Source organism: Microcebus murinus, chromosome 19 (assembly GCF_040939455.1).
Source record: "Microcebus murinus isolate Inina chromosome 19, M.murinus_Inina_mat1.0, whole genome shotgun sequence".
Classification (NCBI taxonomy): Eukaryota; Metazoa; Chordata; class Mammalia; order Primates; family Cheirogaleidae; genus Microcebus; species Microcebus murinus.
The window spans coordinates 16,844,765-16,859,890 of NC_134122.1; the positions used below are offsets into that span (position 1 = coordinate 16,844,765).

Consider the following 15,126-nt stretch of genomic DNA (forward strand, 5'->3'; position numbering starts at 1 on the left):
TGGTTTTTGAGCATCCAATATGCACCATTTACTGGGCCAGGTGAAGTTCATGACAGAACTAGCAGCACTGTAATTTCTGTAATTCTTGTTTTGGAAAAGTAATATCACAACACATATAAGAAGTCAAAAAAAGCACTCTGGGAGGCCGAGGCGGGCTGATTGCTCGAGGTCAGGAGTTCGAAACCAGCCTGAGCAAGAGCAAGACCCCGTCTCTACTATAAATAGAAAGAAATTAATTGGCCAACTAATATATATAGAAAATTAGCCGGGCATGGTGGCGCATGCCTGTAGTCCCAGCTACTCGGGAGGCTGAGGCAGAAGGATTGCTTGAGCCCAGGAGTTTGAGGTTGCTGTGAGCTAGGCTGACGCCACAGCACTCACTCTAGCCTGCGAGACTCAACAAGCGAGACTCTGTCTCAAAAAAAAAAAAAGAAAAAAAAACTCAAAAAGATGTCCATAAGCTTTTTTGTTTTTTTTTGAAACAGAGTCTCACTCTGTTGCTGGAGCTAGAGTGCCATGACGTCAGCCTAGCTCATAGCAACGTCAAACTCCTGGGCTCAAGCAATCCTTCTGCCTCAGCCTCCCAAGTAGCTGGGACTACAAGCATGTGCCACCATGCCCAACTAATTTTGTCTATATGTTTTTAGTTGGCCAATTAATTTTTCTATTTTTTTAGAAGAGACGGGGTCTCGCTCTTGCTCAGGCTGGTCTCAAACTCCTGACCTCAAGCAATCCTACCTCCTCGGCTTCCCAGAGTGCTAGGATTACAGGCGTGAGCCACCACACCCAGCCCATAAGCTTTTGATGCTCTAAGGACATGTCTGGAAATTTATCAAAGTAAAAAGCTATACACAGGATTCATGTTCATTACAGTGAAAAAGAGTAGAGAGGAAAATGCCCAAAAAAAGAGGATTGGATGAGTAAATGATCAATACCATATAAAAAAAAATCCAAAATGGTCTGACCAGACTGATAGCCACTATGTAAAATATGTATATATGTAGATAAGAACAAAAAATGTACATCAATGGCACTTTAGGGCAGTGTATTCAGCGGAGTAAGTGCACAATTGTTTAAACTGAAGCTCTGCCCTTGCAACTGTGTAAAGAACCAAACTAGGTCAAATCAGAGTGACAGATTTAGTGCTAGCTTATGTCACTGGTTGGAAAGACATTTTTATTAAACCTCTGTGACAAATAAAAATCTCTAGCCAACTCTATCCTAAACTACCAAATATTTCCCCTCATGAGTTACCATGAGACCACAAATATAACACGTTTAAAATAAACTTTATCATGTTTGGAAAGTTCTAAGCTGCCTCAGTTTCCCCAAATGTGACCAGTGTCAAAGAGGCTAGGATCTATATTGTTCTCCCTGAATCTGGTTCTGGCCCCTTGTCCCTCTCTCATCCTCAATGTCCCTAGCCTCTGAGTGATCATTTTCTTAAAAATAAAATAAAAAAACATTCATACCACAAGTCTGTCTAAAATTCATTGGTGGCTTCCCTTGCAGGATGCAATTCTCTGCCACAGCACCCAAGGACGTCCAGATGAGCCCTGCCCAAACCATCACTCGGTGAGCCTCCTTCCTATCCTGCCCCAACCCCAACCCTACCCTTCTGCTACAACCACTCTAGACCTTAACATTTTCTGAATAAGCCACATTGTTTGAGATTCCAAGTCTTTGCACTTGATGGGCTTTCTGCCTTGGAAAGGACTTCCCCACCTCTCCCCTGTCCACGAGGATTCCCAATCCTTCGAGAACACAGTCTGAGTATCATTTCTTCAGTCCCCTCAAAGGGCCCCATTCCTCCCTCAGGTGATCTCACCCATGGCTCTGCACAGCACTTTTGTACATAACTCTGTCACAGCACTCATCCTACCCTACTACAATTATTTTTTTTTCTTTTAATTCATATGTTGAAACCTACTGCAATTATTTCTTTACCCATTTGTTTTTCCTTCTAAACCTGGAATTCCCTGAGGGCATGGGCACCTCACTCATCTTCACATCCCCAGTACTTGGTAACACAGGACCAGCGCAGGAAATGTGCTCGATACATCTGTGGACTTAATAAATCCATACTGTGTCTACTGAATACCAACTTGAATTTGATTCTTAATGGGTATAAACTGACATTTCTGCAGCTCTACATTGTACACCGGGTTAAGTAAGAGCAGGTAGTCAAACTGTAAAGTAAACCAGGTTTCACAACTCTGCCTTCCTGGGCTTCTTCCTCCCTCTCTGACTGTCCCCTCACCAGGTCCTCTCTCCTTCTAGCCTCTCATTTTTAGTTTCCCCCAACAGCCTAGCCTTGGATTTCTGACCTTCTCCATAGACTCAACACGCTCCTGGCTTCAATTATCATCTCTATGCAGCTGAATCCAAATCTATACAGCTAGTCCTAAACTGCACCTAATTTCCAAGTGTTTATTTATTAAGACTCCCCCTCTTATGTGAGGGGTCACAAGCCATGACCCTCATCCCCACATCTTCAAATTAAACGCATGCCCCAAACCACTTCTTTCCAGCTGCTCAATTTCTGTCAGATATCCCCATTACTTCATCACCCTGGCCTGAAACTTCCGCGTTCCCTTTACCACTCCGCCTCTTGCAGTCTCCATAATAACGTCGCAATGTCCTACAAAATGTCTCTTGGATTCACCCTTTCCTCCTCCTTTTCCTCACTTCATACTTGTGATTGTTCTCTCCCTGCATTTACTTTCTCCTCCAACTGATTCATTTTTGCTCACCATCAGACCCATTTTTCTAAAACATCATTTTCGTCTAATCAGTTTGCATAACTCAGGCCTGGACTGAATCACTACTGATTGCAGCCCTCAAGGCTAAACTGTTGTGACAGACTCAAAACCTTCCATAATTTGCCCCTTCTCCTCTCCCTGGCCATCTACATTTAACTCCCCTTCTCTCCAAATCAGTGGTTTTCAACCAGGGGCAATTTTGCAGCCCAGGAACTTTTGGCAATATCTGAAGACATTTTTGATTGTCATGTCTGGGGTTGGGGGAGGGAGGTACTGCCAAATCTACTGGGTAAAGGCCAGGGATTCTGCTAAACATCTTAAATTGCCAGGACAGTCTCCTACAACAAAGAATTATCCAACCCAAATGGCAGCAGTGCCAAGGCTATGAATCCCTGCTCCAAACCAAGACTCTGTCCCTAGACCATGCCATCTCTACGTCTTTGTTCAGAATATTTCCCCAGCAACCTGAAATATTATCTCTCTTCCCCTTAACTATCCATGCTTTATCTTCAAATTCCATTGTAAATCCATATCCCATGGCTTTAAATATCTTTTATAGGCTGATGATTCCCAAATGTTTATCTCCAGCCAGTATCAATGTGCTGAACCCCAGACTCCCTTATACAACTGCCTCCCAGACATCTCATGAGTGTCCTATTTAACACTTCTGAACCTGAATTCCTGATCCCAAAACTGCATCTCCTCAAATACGCATACAGTACCAGCAATCCCCCAGCTGCTCAGGACAAACAGCTGGGAGTCACTATTAAAGCTCCCTCTGCCTTAGTGTCTCCCCTCAAATCAGTCCTTGAGCAAGTCAAGAGTCCTCGTTGCAGAGCTGTCTGCATCTTAGGTACAGGCTCATCAGCTCCTGGGAGCCATGTAGCTTCCAAAAAGTCTACCTTCCAGATAGACCTCAAATTCTCAAATCCATCTACTCCTCCATCTCCATCCACTATCACTTTTACCTGGTCCATCTCGAAAGCCTCCTAACTGGTCTCCCTGCTTCCATTCCATTCACCATTCAGTACCTAGGATGACCATTTCACATTTTCATGAGATCATGCCAGAACTCTGTTTAAAACCTGCAGCAATCCCCATTGCTTTTAGAATAAAATCTAAACTCTTTACCTTGGCCTACCTACAAGGTCCTGCCCTTCTTTCCAGCCTCCTCTAGCTACAAACAAGGCCTGTCAGATTTCTGAATGTACCCCCAGCTCTTTCTGAATGTAGGGCCTTTTACATACATTTTATTCCTCTCTGCCTGGTCACACCCATTATTTTCTCTCCTCCACCTTATCTTTTCCTTTCTCTACTCTTACGCAGTAATTTTTAATTTCACATTTATCAGTGTTCATTGGTTAATACTGCCTCCTCCTCTGTGACAACAAAAGTTCCATGAAGGGAGGAACCGTGTGGCCTTTAATCATGTTCATACCATTTTGTTTACCACTATACCCAATGACTAGCACAGGGAGTGGCATGGAGTTAGGAACTCAAATTTGTGGATGCTTAGTTGCTGATGATGAATGAAAAGACGAATAAATGAATCCTGTTCTTACACTTCAGCTCACAAGGATCTTACCCTTCTCTGAACTCCCACTGAACTTTCCTAGTCATTACAGTTAAAAACCACTTCCCTGCAAGCAGGTAAGTTTTCTGAGGGAAAGAACTTTGTCCTATAATCTTCATACTGAATTCTCCAGTCCCAACTCCTCACCTAAACTAGCCCCTTTATGCACAATAACTGCACAGCAAATATGATTTAAGTCAGCAAACATGGAGTTTCTATAATTATCCTGTGTATTTTTATTCCCCAACCAGTTATCTTGGAAAATTTCTTATAATTCCCAATTCCCCTTTACCAAACTTGATAGGAAGCTGCATATATTATTAGCTCAAAACTTACCAGAGAGAGATCCACACGTTTATACGGGCATTTCAACAGTCTGAAAGGATTGTTTATTTCTGTTTGCTTTTTTCTTTAAGGAAGCCATCCAAAAGTACCTAAGCCTGAGGAGCAATGGCACAAATATGAAGCTAGCTGCAGGTGACCTTATTTTCACTACAATTCAGCATCAGAGTCTCAGAGGAAAAAAATGCTACACGTTTCAGCATGTCACTCTGCCTGTCTGTTTTACGTTGAGACCTGTCATTTCAGTGGCTGTACTGATAAGGCCACCCTAGGCCCAGGACGCAGTATGTGCACCGGCAATGCAGGGATGCCCAGAGAGTGGACGGTGAATGGAAATTCTGCTCCCTCAGCCACTAGCCAGTGGGTGACCCTTGGTTCCCCCATTCTGAAAGGCTGGGGCATATTCATATCACATCCAACTCCAAAACTTTGTGATTCTATCATCTCCTTTCTCCTTCAGAGATTTGGAGCTTTACAAAAATTCAAGTGACAGTGTTAGATGGGTTAGGGAACTGACCAGGAAGGAATGTACTTTCTACTTTATATTCTGTCATAAATCTAAATGTGACCTACACAGTTTCATTTTTACCCCATATTTCAAATGAGTTCAAGGGACACTCTGAAGTCCAAGTACTTCATGGGAAACAACGTGAAATATTAATATACTAAAGAACTTCATACAAACCAGAAAAATGTGTACCATGGGCTTGCAGCATAACATCAGAGCTGCACAGCATGAGTCCATGAAAAAGTTGGGTAGGAAACTAAGCGTGTGTAATCCCGATTGCTAGGTTGTTCACCACTATTCATTTATACATGTTTATTCCTTTTGTAACTTGAGAACTCTCACTAATAAATAGGCACCACCAGCCATCAAAGTTCAAGGCAAAACATGGCAGAGAAAATTCAATTCATCAATTACGTTTTGTTTTACTGCAAATTTGGAAGAAGTCCCCACAATTCTTTTATCAGTAGATCACGCTGTTCTAGTTGTTCTTTGCCAGCACAGTTTAAAAACTGCTGCCATAAAACTTATCTTTTTTGCTTGAAAGATGGCTATCCATCTTTTTATTTGTTGCAAAAGGGTACTGAGTACTAGAAATCAGAAAGCATCTGTAAGAACTTGGAGAGCAATCATGCTCCTATTAAGGCAGTAAGCTGATTTCCTCTAAAAATAGCGTATTGGGTATTCGGTCCAAACTGACTTATTTACTCATTGTTTTACTAAGAAAGTGATACTAGGATCCTGCCAGTGAAGTCCAAGTTTTACCCTAGTACTGCTGCACATACATACCCACAGGAAGAAGAAACAGATAGTCACAAGGTAACCATTTAAACTCCCCAGGTAAGGGAAACTTGTGCTAAGGCAGCTCAAAACATTCCTCCAACAGAGTTTCTCAACCTGGGCGCTACTGACATTTTGGGCTCGATAATCCTTTGTTGAGGGAGGCTGTCCTGCATGTTGTTCGACATTTAGCGCCATCCCTGGAATCTACCCACCTCACCCCAGTTGTAACAACCAAGTATTGTCTCCAGGTTTCAACAAATGTCCCAAGGGATGGGAGTGGGGGAGAGGCAGGGCAGAAGACTATCTGCATAAAAAGAGAAAACATATAAGTAGCAGCTAGAGAAGTTTTTTAAAGCATATCAAAGTTGGACCAGTCAATTCATTTCATTATGGGAAATGAAAACCCAACTTTAACAACTATCTAGTCTACCCAAAACCAAAAAAACTGTTTAACTGGCAAGCTACTGAAGCTCAAATTAATGTGGTTAGAAAGCAAGAAAGAATTCTAATTGAAAAATTTACAAAGAAAAGCATTAGTAACTCGAAGTTTTCGGCGATAAAAGCACATTCAAAGACACAGTAAGTGCTTTTCCAACCTCAAAGCAAACTATCTCAAGATGACAAATTTGTTTTATCTCCTCTGCCAACTCCAACCAACTGTAGCCCTGAACTGAGCAGGATCTGGGGCTGAATGAGAGCTACCTGAAAGTGAAAAATATTTGAAGCAAATACTGATGTCTGCCACAAACAGGCAAGGCATGGTGATAGGTATGCCTCATGTTCATCTTCTTGGTGTTCAACTTTCTTGATGTTCAAAATAATATTCATCAAATTTGGCTATAATAAAATGTTTGGGGGGGAGGAAGGAATCCTCCACAGTGCCACCAGGCTTTACCCAATTGGGCAAAGAAAAGAAAAAATACATCTGATTATATCACTCCCCTGCTTAAAAATCAGCTCTCAACTTTCAGAGGATAAAGTCCGAACCAGCATAGCTCACAAAGCCCTTCAGGATCCATTTATAACACACTTCTCCCAGGCTTTCTGCCCCCTCCCAAGTGCTACGTGGTATAACCAGCCACTAAATGTCTATTCCCCACAACCACATGCCCTTTCATGCCACCCCACCACCTGCCTGCCTGGCAAACTTCTATTCATCCTTCAGAACACTGCTCAGAAATCACCTTTTCTGTGATGCTTTACTTGTTCCTTGGTGCCTGCCATTCAAAGTATGGTCAGCATCAGCATTACCCGGGAGATTGCTAAAAACGCAGAATCTCAGGCATCACTCCGGCTCTACTGAATCCAAATTTGCTTTGTAACAAGATTCCCAGGTGAATTATGTGCATATTAAAGTGTGAGAAGCTGTCTCAGGGAACTTACCATATCCCAATAGACTCAGCTCTTCATAGGCAGGTACGGGGTCTTCCCCAAATGAAAGTGCCTAGCTCATGGTAGGTGAGGCACTTTGGTGGGCTAAGAGGTAAAACCCTTCCTTCATTCATCACTATTAAGGCAGGAAAATACAAAAACCCACCTTCCAGCCTCCATGGCAGCCAACTGACATAGTTACAGTCAATGAGATATCAGCAGAAGCCTGCTAAGGGGGCTTCTGGAAGAACTTTTATTTCCCTAATGACTTCCTGCTTTCCTGTTTAAAATGCTGGGTGCTGCAGCTGCCATCATCAGACAACCATGAGGTGACAAACAAAAAGCCAATAATAGCTAAGGACAACAGGGTGGAAACACAGAACTGCTCTGGGTCCTCATTGAGCCCATCAAGCCACCTTAGAACCACCAACCTCCAGGCTACGGCATTTTTATTGCTTAAGGCACTACCATTAGGGATTTCTGTTTCTCATGCCGAATGCATTCCTACTGATTGAATAAACCCTCAATAAATGGGAGGAGAATGAATGAATGCAGAATGAAACCTACTAAAGGTTCAGAGGATTATATTTTTAAAAAGGCAAGGCCTCTAAGAATCTGTTCAAGTCTGCCAAAGTACTCCTATAAATCAGGCACTGAACTTCTAGAATTATTGACCCATTTCTGTTCACAGCTTAATGGATTTTTTTAAAAAAGTGAACACAAACTCATTAAAAGCACTGGAAATACTCACATACAAAGATGCTGAAGAAACTCATTTTCACACCAAACAAACACTGGACTCTGACCTTGAAAACTATGCAAGTGCTGTGGCTACTTATAGGCAACTATAAGCAAAGAGGGAAGAAAACAACAACAGAAAAACGTATGGCAGCCAGTTCTCCCAGCCATCCTACTTCTACTTTCTTGAGATCTCTGACATAGATCTCATTTTTTTCCAGTCGCTATCTCAGTCAAATATTTCCATTCAAATCACCAAGATCAAACAGCAACCATTTTTTTTCTTTTCGAGAAAAACAAGGCTGAGCAACATAAAGTATAAAAAGGGGAGGGATGCACACTAGTGCTGTTGTTCAGCAAGAAAGTAACCAAGTGCAGACTCTTCAGCTAGATCACCGTTTTCTATTTTAACCAAATCACCCATTTTTATGTAAATAAATGCATTTTATAAAGAAAATGTATAGCACCAATGGGAAACCAAGTATTATTTGCCATAAATTGAAGACAAATTAAAAAACAAACCCAATAAAAACATAACCTTATTAAATTCAAGCTACAGTGGCCTGCCAAAGCCTCTAAACTTGAAGCTTGCTCTCTGTTTAAAAAACAAAAGGGATGGGGGATGAGCAAAGAGATGTTAAAAACAGGCTAACATGAAGAGGAGACCTTCTCCTGGGCCTGATCAAGATAGAAAGAGAACAGAAAAGGAGTTAACTTTCTCGCTGTTTGATGTCATTCTATTTAATAACATATTCATGTCTCACCTAAAAGTAACCCTTATACACACACTCTCAAATCATTTTCCCCTTCTGCTTAGAATAAGAGCCCAATTCCTTAGTGCAGCCCAAATGGCCCTATACCATCTGGCCCCAGCCCACCACCACTCAGCTCTCAAATCTCACCCTGTCACTACATTTGCAGAGGGCCCAAGGGCCACATATGTCCCCCAATTTAAAGTAGGCTGCCAGAACGCCAATCACATCACCTGGTTTTGCTCTCTTCAAACTTCTATTGGATACTATCTCGTTAAGTTACTAACTGTTAAATAACAAAAATAATAATAGCAAATACACATGGTACTAGGCACAGCTGAAGCATTACATATTAGATTGAACACCTACAAAAGTGCCTAAAGGTCAAAAATGGATAACTTCATAGTGTTCGACCTAATATATATTAACTTGTTTCTAGCTCACAACCACCTTATGAGGTAAGTGCCAGACGAAGAAACTGTTGCACAGAGAGGTTGAGTAGCCTGCTCACACTCACACCGCTGAGATTTGACCCCAGGCTCCACACTCACACCCCACTAAGACTGCAAGTTCCTTGAAGGCAGGCAGTCCTGCTCACTGCAATGTCGTCCGCCAATGCCTATCACAGGGTAGTGGTTAAGCACGTAGTAAGCTCTCAGGAAGCACACAATGAATGGATGTCCCTTACAATCGGTGTCATCTGTCCCAGACCTCCCTGAGCAACCCAAATAGGCGTCTGCCCAGCCGAGAGGAGCAAGGGGAAGACGGGCGGGAGGGTGCCCGGGACCCGGGAGCGGCGCGGCGCGCGGGCTCACCTTGAAGTCGCGGCTGTGCTGCGGCGTGTACTCCAGCGTCCAGAGGGCCCGCACCAGGTGCGCCAGCTGCTCGGTGACCTCGCCCTGGCCCTGCGCGCCGCGGCCCGCGGGCTGCTCGGGGTCAGGCGAGGGCTCCGGCCGCCCCGCCCGGTACTGGCCCAGCGCCAGGTACTCGGCGAAGAGCTCGGTGTTGCTGAGGCACTGCAGCGTGGCGTTCATGAAGCACGTGTTGCCGTGGTTGCGGAGCCCCGCCACGCCGGGCACCGGCTCGGCGGCGCAGGAGGGCGGCGCGGGCGGCGCGGGCGAGGCGGGCGGCGGCGGCGTGGGCGCGGCGGCCGGCCCGGGCGGGAAGCAGCTGCGGAGGCCGCCGCGGTCCGGGGCGGCGCCCTCGGAGCTAAGGTGCGAGAGCGTGGACAGCGTCTTGAGGACGCGGCTCATGAAGCTGCCCACCGAGCGCGCCGAGGAGGGCGAGGAGGGCGCGGCCGGCCCGGGACCCCCCGCGCCGCCGCCGCCCGCGCGGCCGCTCCGGAACAGCCGCTTGCTGAAGGAGCGCTTCTCCTTCCCGCCCGCCGCCGCCGCCGCCGCCGCGGGCGGCCCGGGCCCGGGCGCCGTTACCTTGGACATGGCGGCGGCCGCAGACGCTCATCACCGCGCCCGCCCGCCCGGCCCTCGGCTCCGCCACGGCCGCCGCCGCATGCTGCCGCGCCGCGCCTCACCGGGCCCGGGGCTCTACGCCCCACACTCCTAAGAGCGCCGCGGAGCCAGCGAGCCAGCGAGCGAGCAGCGGCCGGCGGGGCGGGCGGGCGCGCGCGCGGTCCGCCCAGCTGGGCCGCTCACGTGACCCGCCTCCGGCACCTCCCGCTTGGCGCTGAAGCCGCCGCGGCCGCCATGTTGACTGTGGGAACGTAGCCGCCTCTCCAGCCGGACGCGAGGACTCTCGCCTGTGGGCGCGGTGCTGCCGCGTGAAGCCCGAAGGAGGCCATGTCTAGTGTGGGCGCGGTCCAGGCGTGGAGGGGCTGGGCGGGGGACCCCAAGGGTGGGTCTTCGGTCTTTGCTGATCGGATGGCGGAGGCCTAGGGAACGTGCAGGAATCAGGATGCCATCCCTTACAAAGACTACAGAAGAGCTGGTGGGCAATGGCCCTGACCGGTCCTTGGCCAGCCAACCCCGCCTGGCCCCAAGGGACATTGCAGATCCCCACCGCCTGCTTGCCATCCAAACGCCGTCACTGAGCCTGGCACGACCAGGTGGGCTTTGCTGCACCTTGGGGTCCTGGCGACGCGCTGTTATAGGAACTACCTTACTTTTCATTCAAACCTTTAGAACCCCTCTGAGCTCTCACATCATTCGTTCATTCACTCTACAGATAATTACTGAGAACCTGCTATATGCCAGGCACTGTGCCAGACCATGGGAATACTACAAAGAATGAAATTAACACACTTTCTGCCTGCCCGCCTGCAGCTTACGTTCCTAGAGGATGCTTATATAGCTGCTATATTCCACACATCATGCCAAGCATGCAATATCTTCTTTAATCTCAATGCAACACCTTTGGGATTGGTACAGTTCTTATCCAATTCAAACCCAAGTTTGATTAAAGCCCTTATATCGGCCTCTAAACCGGAGGTCACGGACCCACAAATATCACAGGGACCAGATCTAGGTCACAGCAATGAGTGAAGAATCCTGGTGTTTCAATGATATTGACCTTCAAGTGACTTGGCACTCAGTGTTGGGGAGAATATAAGGAACGATAGGGACTATGGCAAACTGAAGATTAACATCCTTTTAATATGGAGGCTGCCACTCAGTTCCAGCCAGTTGTTCCCATGTGAGAATGAGGGTTCAGTGTTACCAGACCAACTGATCTTTTTAAGAGAAGGTGGAAATCCTATTTTTAAATGTTGGTTCCATTAAAAAAGAAAAATGCAGGAAAAAAAATACATCTTTGTTCTGCCTTTAGCCCCAAACCACTGGTATGTGACCTCTCTGTAGGTTCTCCTCTTTGCTAACAGGGCTAGCCTGAGTCCCGGTTACTGCAGAAGGGAGAAATCAGGGAAAGGAGAGCCCTTCACGTTTTTAAAGGATGAAGGCAACCTTACGTCACATTTGAAGTAAATGTTTTTTTTTTCCTCTGGCTTCCCACTGCATTGTGAGTAGTGCCCTATGATGACATTCCCAAGGTGCTCTTCATTGTGCCTAATCACCTCACTCCCACCTCCTGGTCAAAATATCCATCCTCACTGCACTTGAGTCCATCTGGACATCAGGAAGGAAGTCATTTGATCATTCATACTAAAGTGTGAATGCAATGGTCCTCAACTTTCGCAGACACGTTTGTGGCTCCAGGTGCTTCGATCCAGACATGAGGACATTTGCCCAAGCCATTCCCTCTGCCCTGAACACTTTTGCTTGAACCTCTTTGCTTAGCTAACTTCTCCTCATCCTCAAAGCTTCACATTAGGTATCGCCCCCTTCAGGAGGCATCCCTTCCACAGGCTCTCCCAGCACCTCTATCCTGACACTGACTTGACCATATTAGAATTCCCTTTTCAGGCCAGGTGCGGTGGCTCACGCCTGCAATCCTAGCACTCTGGGAGGCCGTAGCTGGCAGATTGCTCAAGGGCAGGAGTTAGAAACCAGCCTGAGCGAGACTCTACTAAAAATAGAAATAAATTAGTTGACCAACTAAAATATAAATAAATAAATACACACACAAATAATTAGCCGGGCATGGTGGCGCATGCCTGTAGTCCCAGCTACTTGGGAGGCTGAGGCAGAAGGATTGCTTGAGCCCAGGAGACTGAGGTTGCTGTGAGCTAGGCTGATGCCATGGCACTCACTCTAGCCTGGGCAAAAAAGCGAGACTCTGTCTCAAAAAAAAAAGAATTCCATTTACAGTCGGTCACCATCACTAAAGTATAGTCTTCAAACTCACTGAGACACACCTAACTCATCAAGTACCCAGTAGGGTAGCCACCATAGAGCAGATTGGTTATGTGGCAACAATATATCTAAACGAAGGCTGACCTCCTTGGTGGTACTGGTAAGAGCCCTCTTTCTAGTCTGGCCCCTCCCACCATTCTAGGCTTATTGGTCCCCAGCCTGGCCAGAACAGGCTTAGAAGAGTCCCTAGTTGGAACACTCAGATGGTCATTTGTGAAGACTCACCCTGAACAACATTCTATAGTAAATCTTCCACTGCCCCTCTCTGTACCTACTCCTTACCCTCAAGCTAGACAAAGACAAATTAAAAATAACAATGCAGGAAACATTGTCATGACCCATACTTTGTCCACCCCGGCAGCTATCTCCTTAGCTGAAAACTTACATCAAAGAGTATGTACATATTATATTTGACACCTGTTGTCAAACCGACCTCTAGAAAGGTTTTATCCTGCCAACAGTGAATGGGGAACCCATATTTCCTAATCCCAAGATAGTGTTGAGATTTTCAATCTTTGTCACATTGACAAATCTGATGAACAAAAGATGGCATATTAATGTGCTTTCGTTTGGATGAGTGAGGCTGAACACCATGCACTGGTCTTTCAGCTATCCAACATCTAAACTGACTTCTTATCTGGAGGAGATACCGATTTAGGCAGGACAACAAGCTCCCATTATGAAAACTGGGTAAGGGGTAGGGAGCAAGTATTCCCTTTCCCACTCCTAAAAGCCAAAGCCCAGGAAGATGACCTAAGAAAAACTGACTAGATGCTCCTACTTGGATCTTGGGTCCGGAAGTATTGATACAAGGTTAGTTGGAGATAGTGCAGCAAATTAATGAATCTAGTGGCTGTAGATTCAGCATTGTAGCAGTGCAGTGGTATACAGTTCCAGGCGTGGTAGCAGCAAGTGTCCAACTGGCTACTCTAGTGGCAAGTTCTTACAGGTGTCTGCCTCCCTGGTTTACTGCCCAAGCCTGTTTCTCCAGCTCTCTTTATTCTGCAAGCTAACCTGATAGGCTTCCTATAAATTCCTTTTATGCTGAAACTAACCGGTGTCAGTTTCTGTTGTTTGCAAACAAGAAAATGAGTAGTAATATTTTTTTTATTACCAATTTGTATTTTTACTGCTATGATTTACCTTCAACGTCATTTGCCAATTTTTCTTTTTGGTGTATTCTTTATTCCTTTTATAAATGTTGGCTCATAAAGTTTTGTATATGAATTATATTATTTATTGGTCTATACTATTCCATTTTGGTTATCTTTCAATCATGTTTACAATGTTTTTATATCATATAGAAAATTTTAATTATTTTAAGAGTCAAATGAGTCAGTCTTTTTCATAAAGGTTTCTGATCTTTTTTTTACATGCTTAGACAGTCTCCCACTACTTCCAGATCAAAAGAATATTCATTGATGTTTTCATTTAATGCTATTATGAACTTTTTTCCTTGCTCTTAATGTTGTCTCCATCTAGAATTTATTTTTGTGTGAGAAATAAGGTAGGGATCTTGCCTTTTTCCCACCCTACATGGCTAGCCAATTGCCTCGGCTTCATTTTCTAAGTAATTTAACCTTTTCCCACTGCTTTACAATGCCACTTTTATCACCTATTAAACTCCGCATACATTTAAGGTTTTTAAAAATAGTATTCTATCCCATTGTTATGTCTCTATATCCCAGGATGATATAGGTTTAGAATACACTGAAATGTTTTATAGGGCAATACTTCCTAAATTTTATTATCTATCTGTTTGCTTACTCTCTCAAATGAATTTAATACTTTGGGGGGATTAATGTTTGTAGATTAATTTATGGAAAATTCACATCATCACAATATTCATCTTATAAGAGATGAAAGTATGTCTTTTAAAAATTGTACAAGGGCTTTCTTTCTTTCTTTCTTTCTTTCAATTAGAGGCAGGGTCTCACTCTTGCTCAGACTGGTCTTGAACTCCTGACCCCAAGTGATCCTCCCACCTCCGCCTCCCAGAGTGCTAGGATTACAGGCATGAGCCACCATGCCTGGCCACAAGGGCTTTCTGTGTCCCTCAGAGTACCATTTTCTTTCATATTTGTTACTGTTATGAATGGCATTATACTTTATGCCATTATATTTTAAGTTGTTTGTCTATAGGACAAAATTATTTTTGTAACCAGCCACCTTGATATACTTTCATTCTTTCTCATAGCTGTCAGTTGATTCTCTTGGGTTTTTAAGGAATTTATATCAATGCCTGAGATAATAACTTTGCTTCTTCGTTTATACTCTTTTATTTTCCTCCTAATTGCCCTTCCAGGATTCTGTCAGTAGCAGTAATAAAAGTAGGAAAGCCTGTATTGTTTCTGACATTAATAGCAATTCTTCTAGTGCTTCCCCATTAAGCATGATGCTTGCTTTTGGTTTGAGATATATATTATTTATTGCATTAAAGTGGCATCCATTTATTCCTACCTCAGAAAGGGTTATTATCAGAAATGGATCTTGAATTTTATCAAATGCCTTCTGGGCATCATCAGAGAGGAACATC

At 44.7% G+C, this 15,126-nt stretch overlaps 1 protein-coding gene across 1 annotated transcript in view; it reads right to left on the reverse strand.

Moving 5' to 3' along the window:
* The window catches only part of USP31 (ubiquitin specific peptidase 31), a 67,100-nt gene extending 56,835 nt beyond the window's left edge, over positions 1–10,265 (reverse strand). Inside the window, exon 1 of the mRNA XM_012780207.2 lies at positions 9,642–10,265. Within this exon, the coding sequence (XP_012635661.2) occupies positions 9,642–10,265 (624 nt within the window). The remainder of the gene's footprint in view (positions 1–9,641) is intronic.
* Between the last annotated feature and the right edge of the window lie 4,861 nt (positions 10,266–15,126).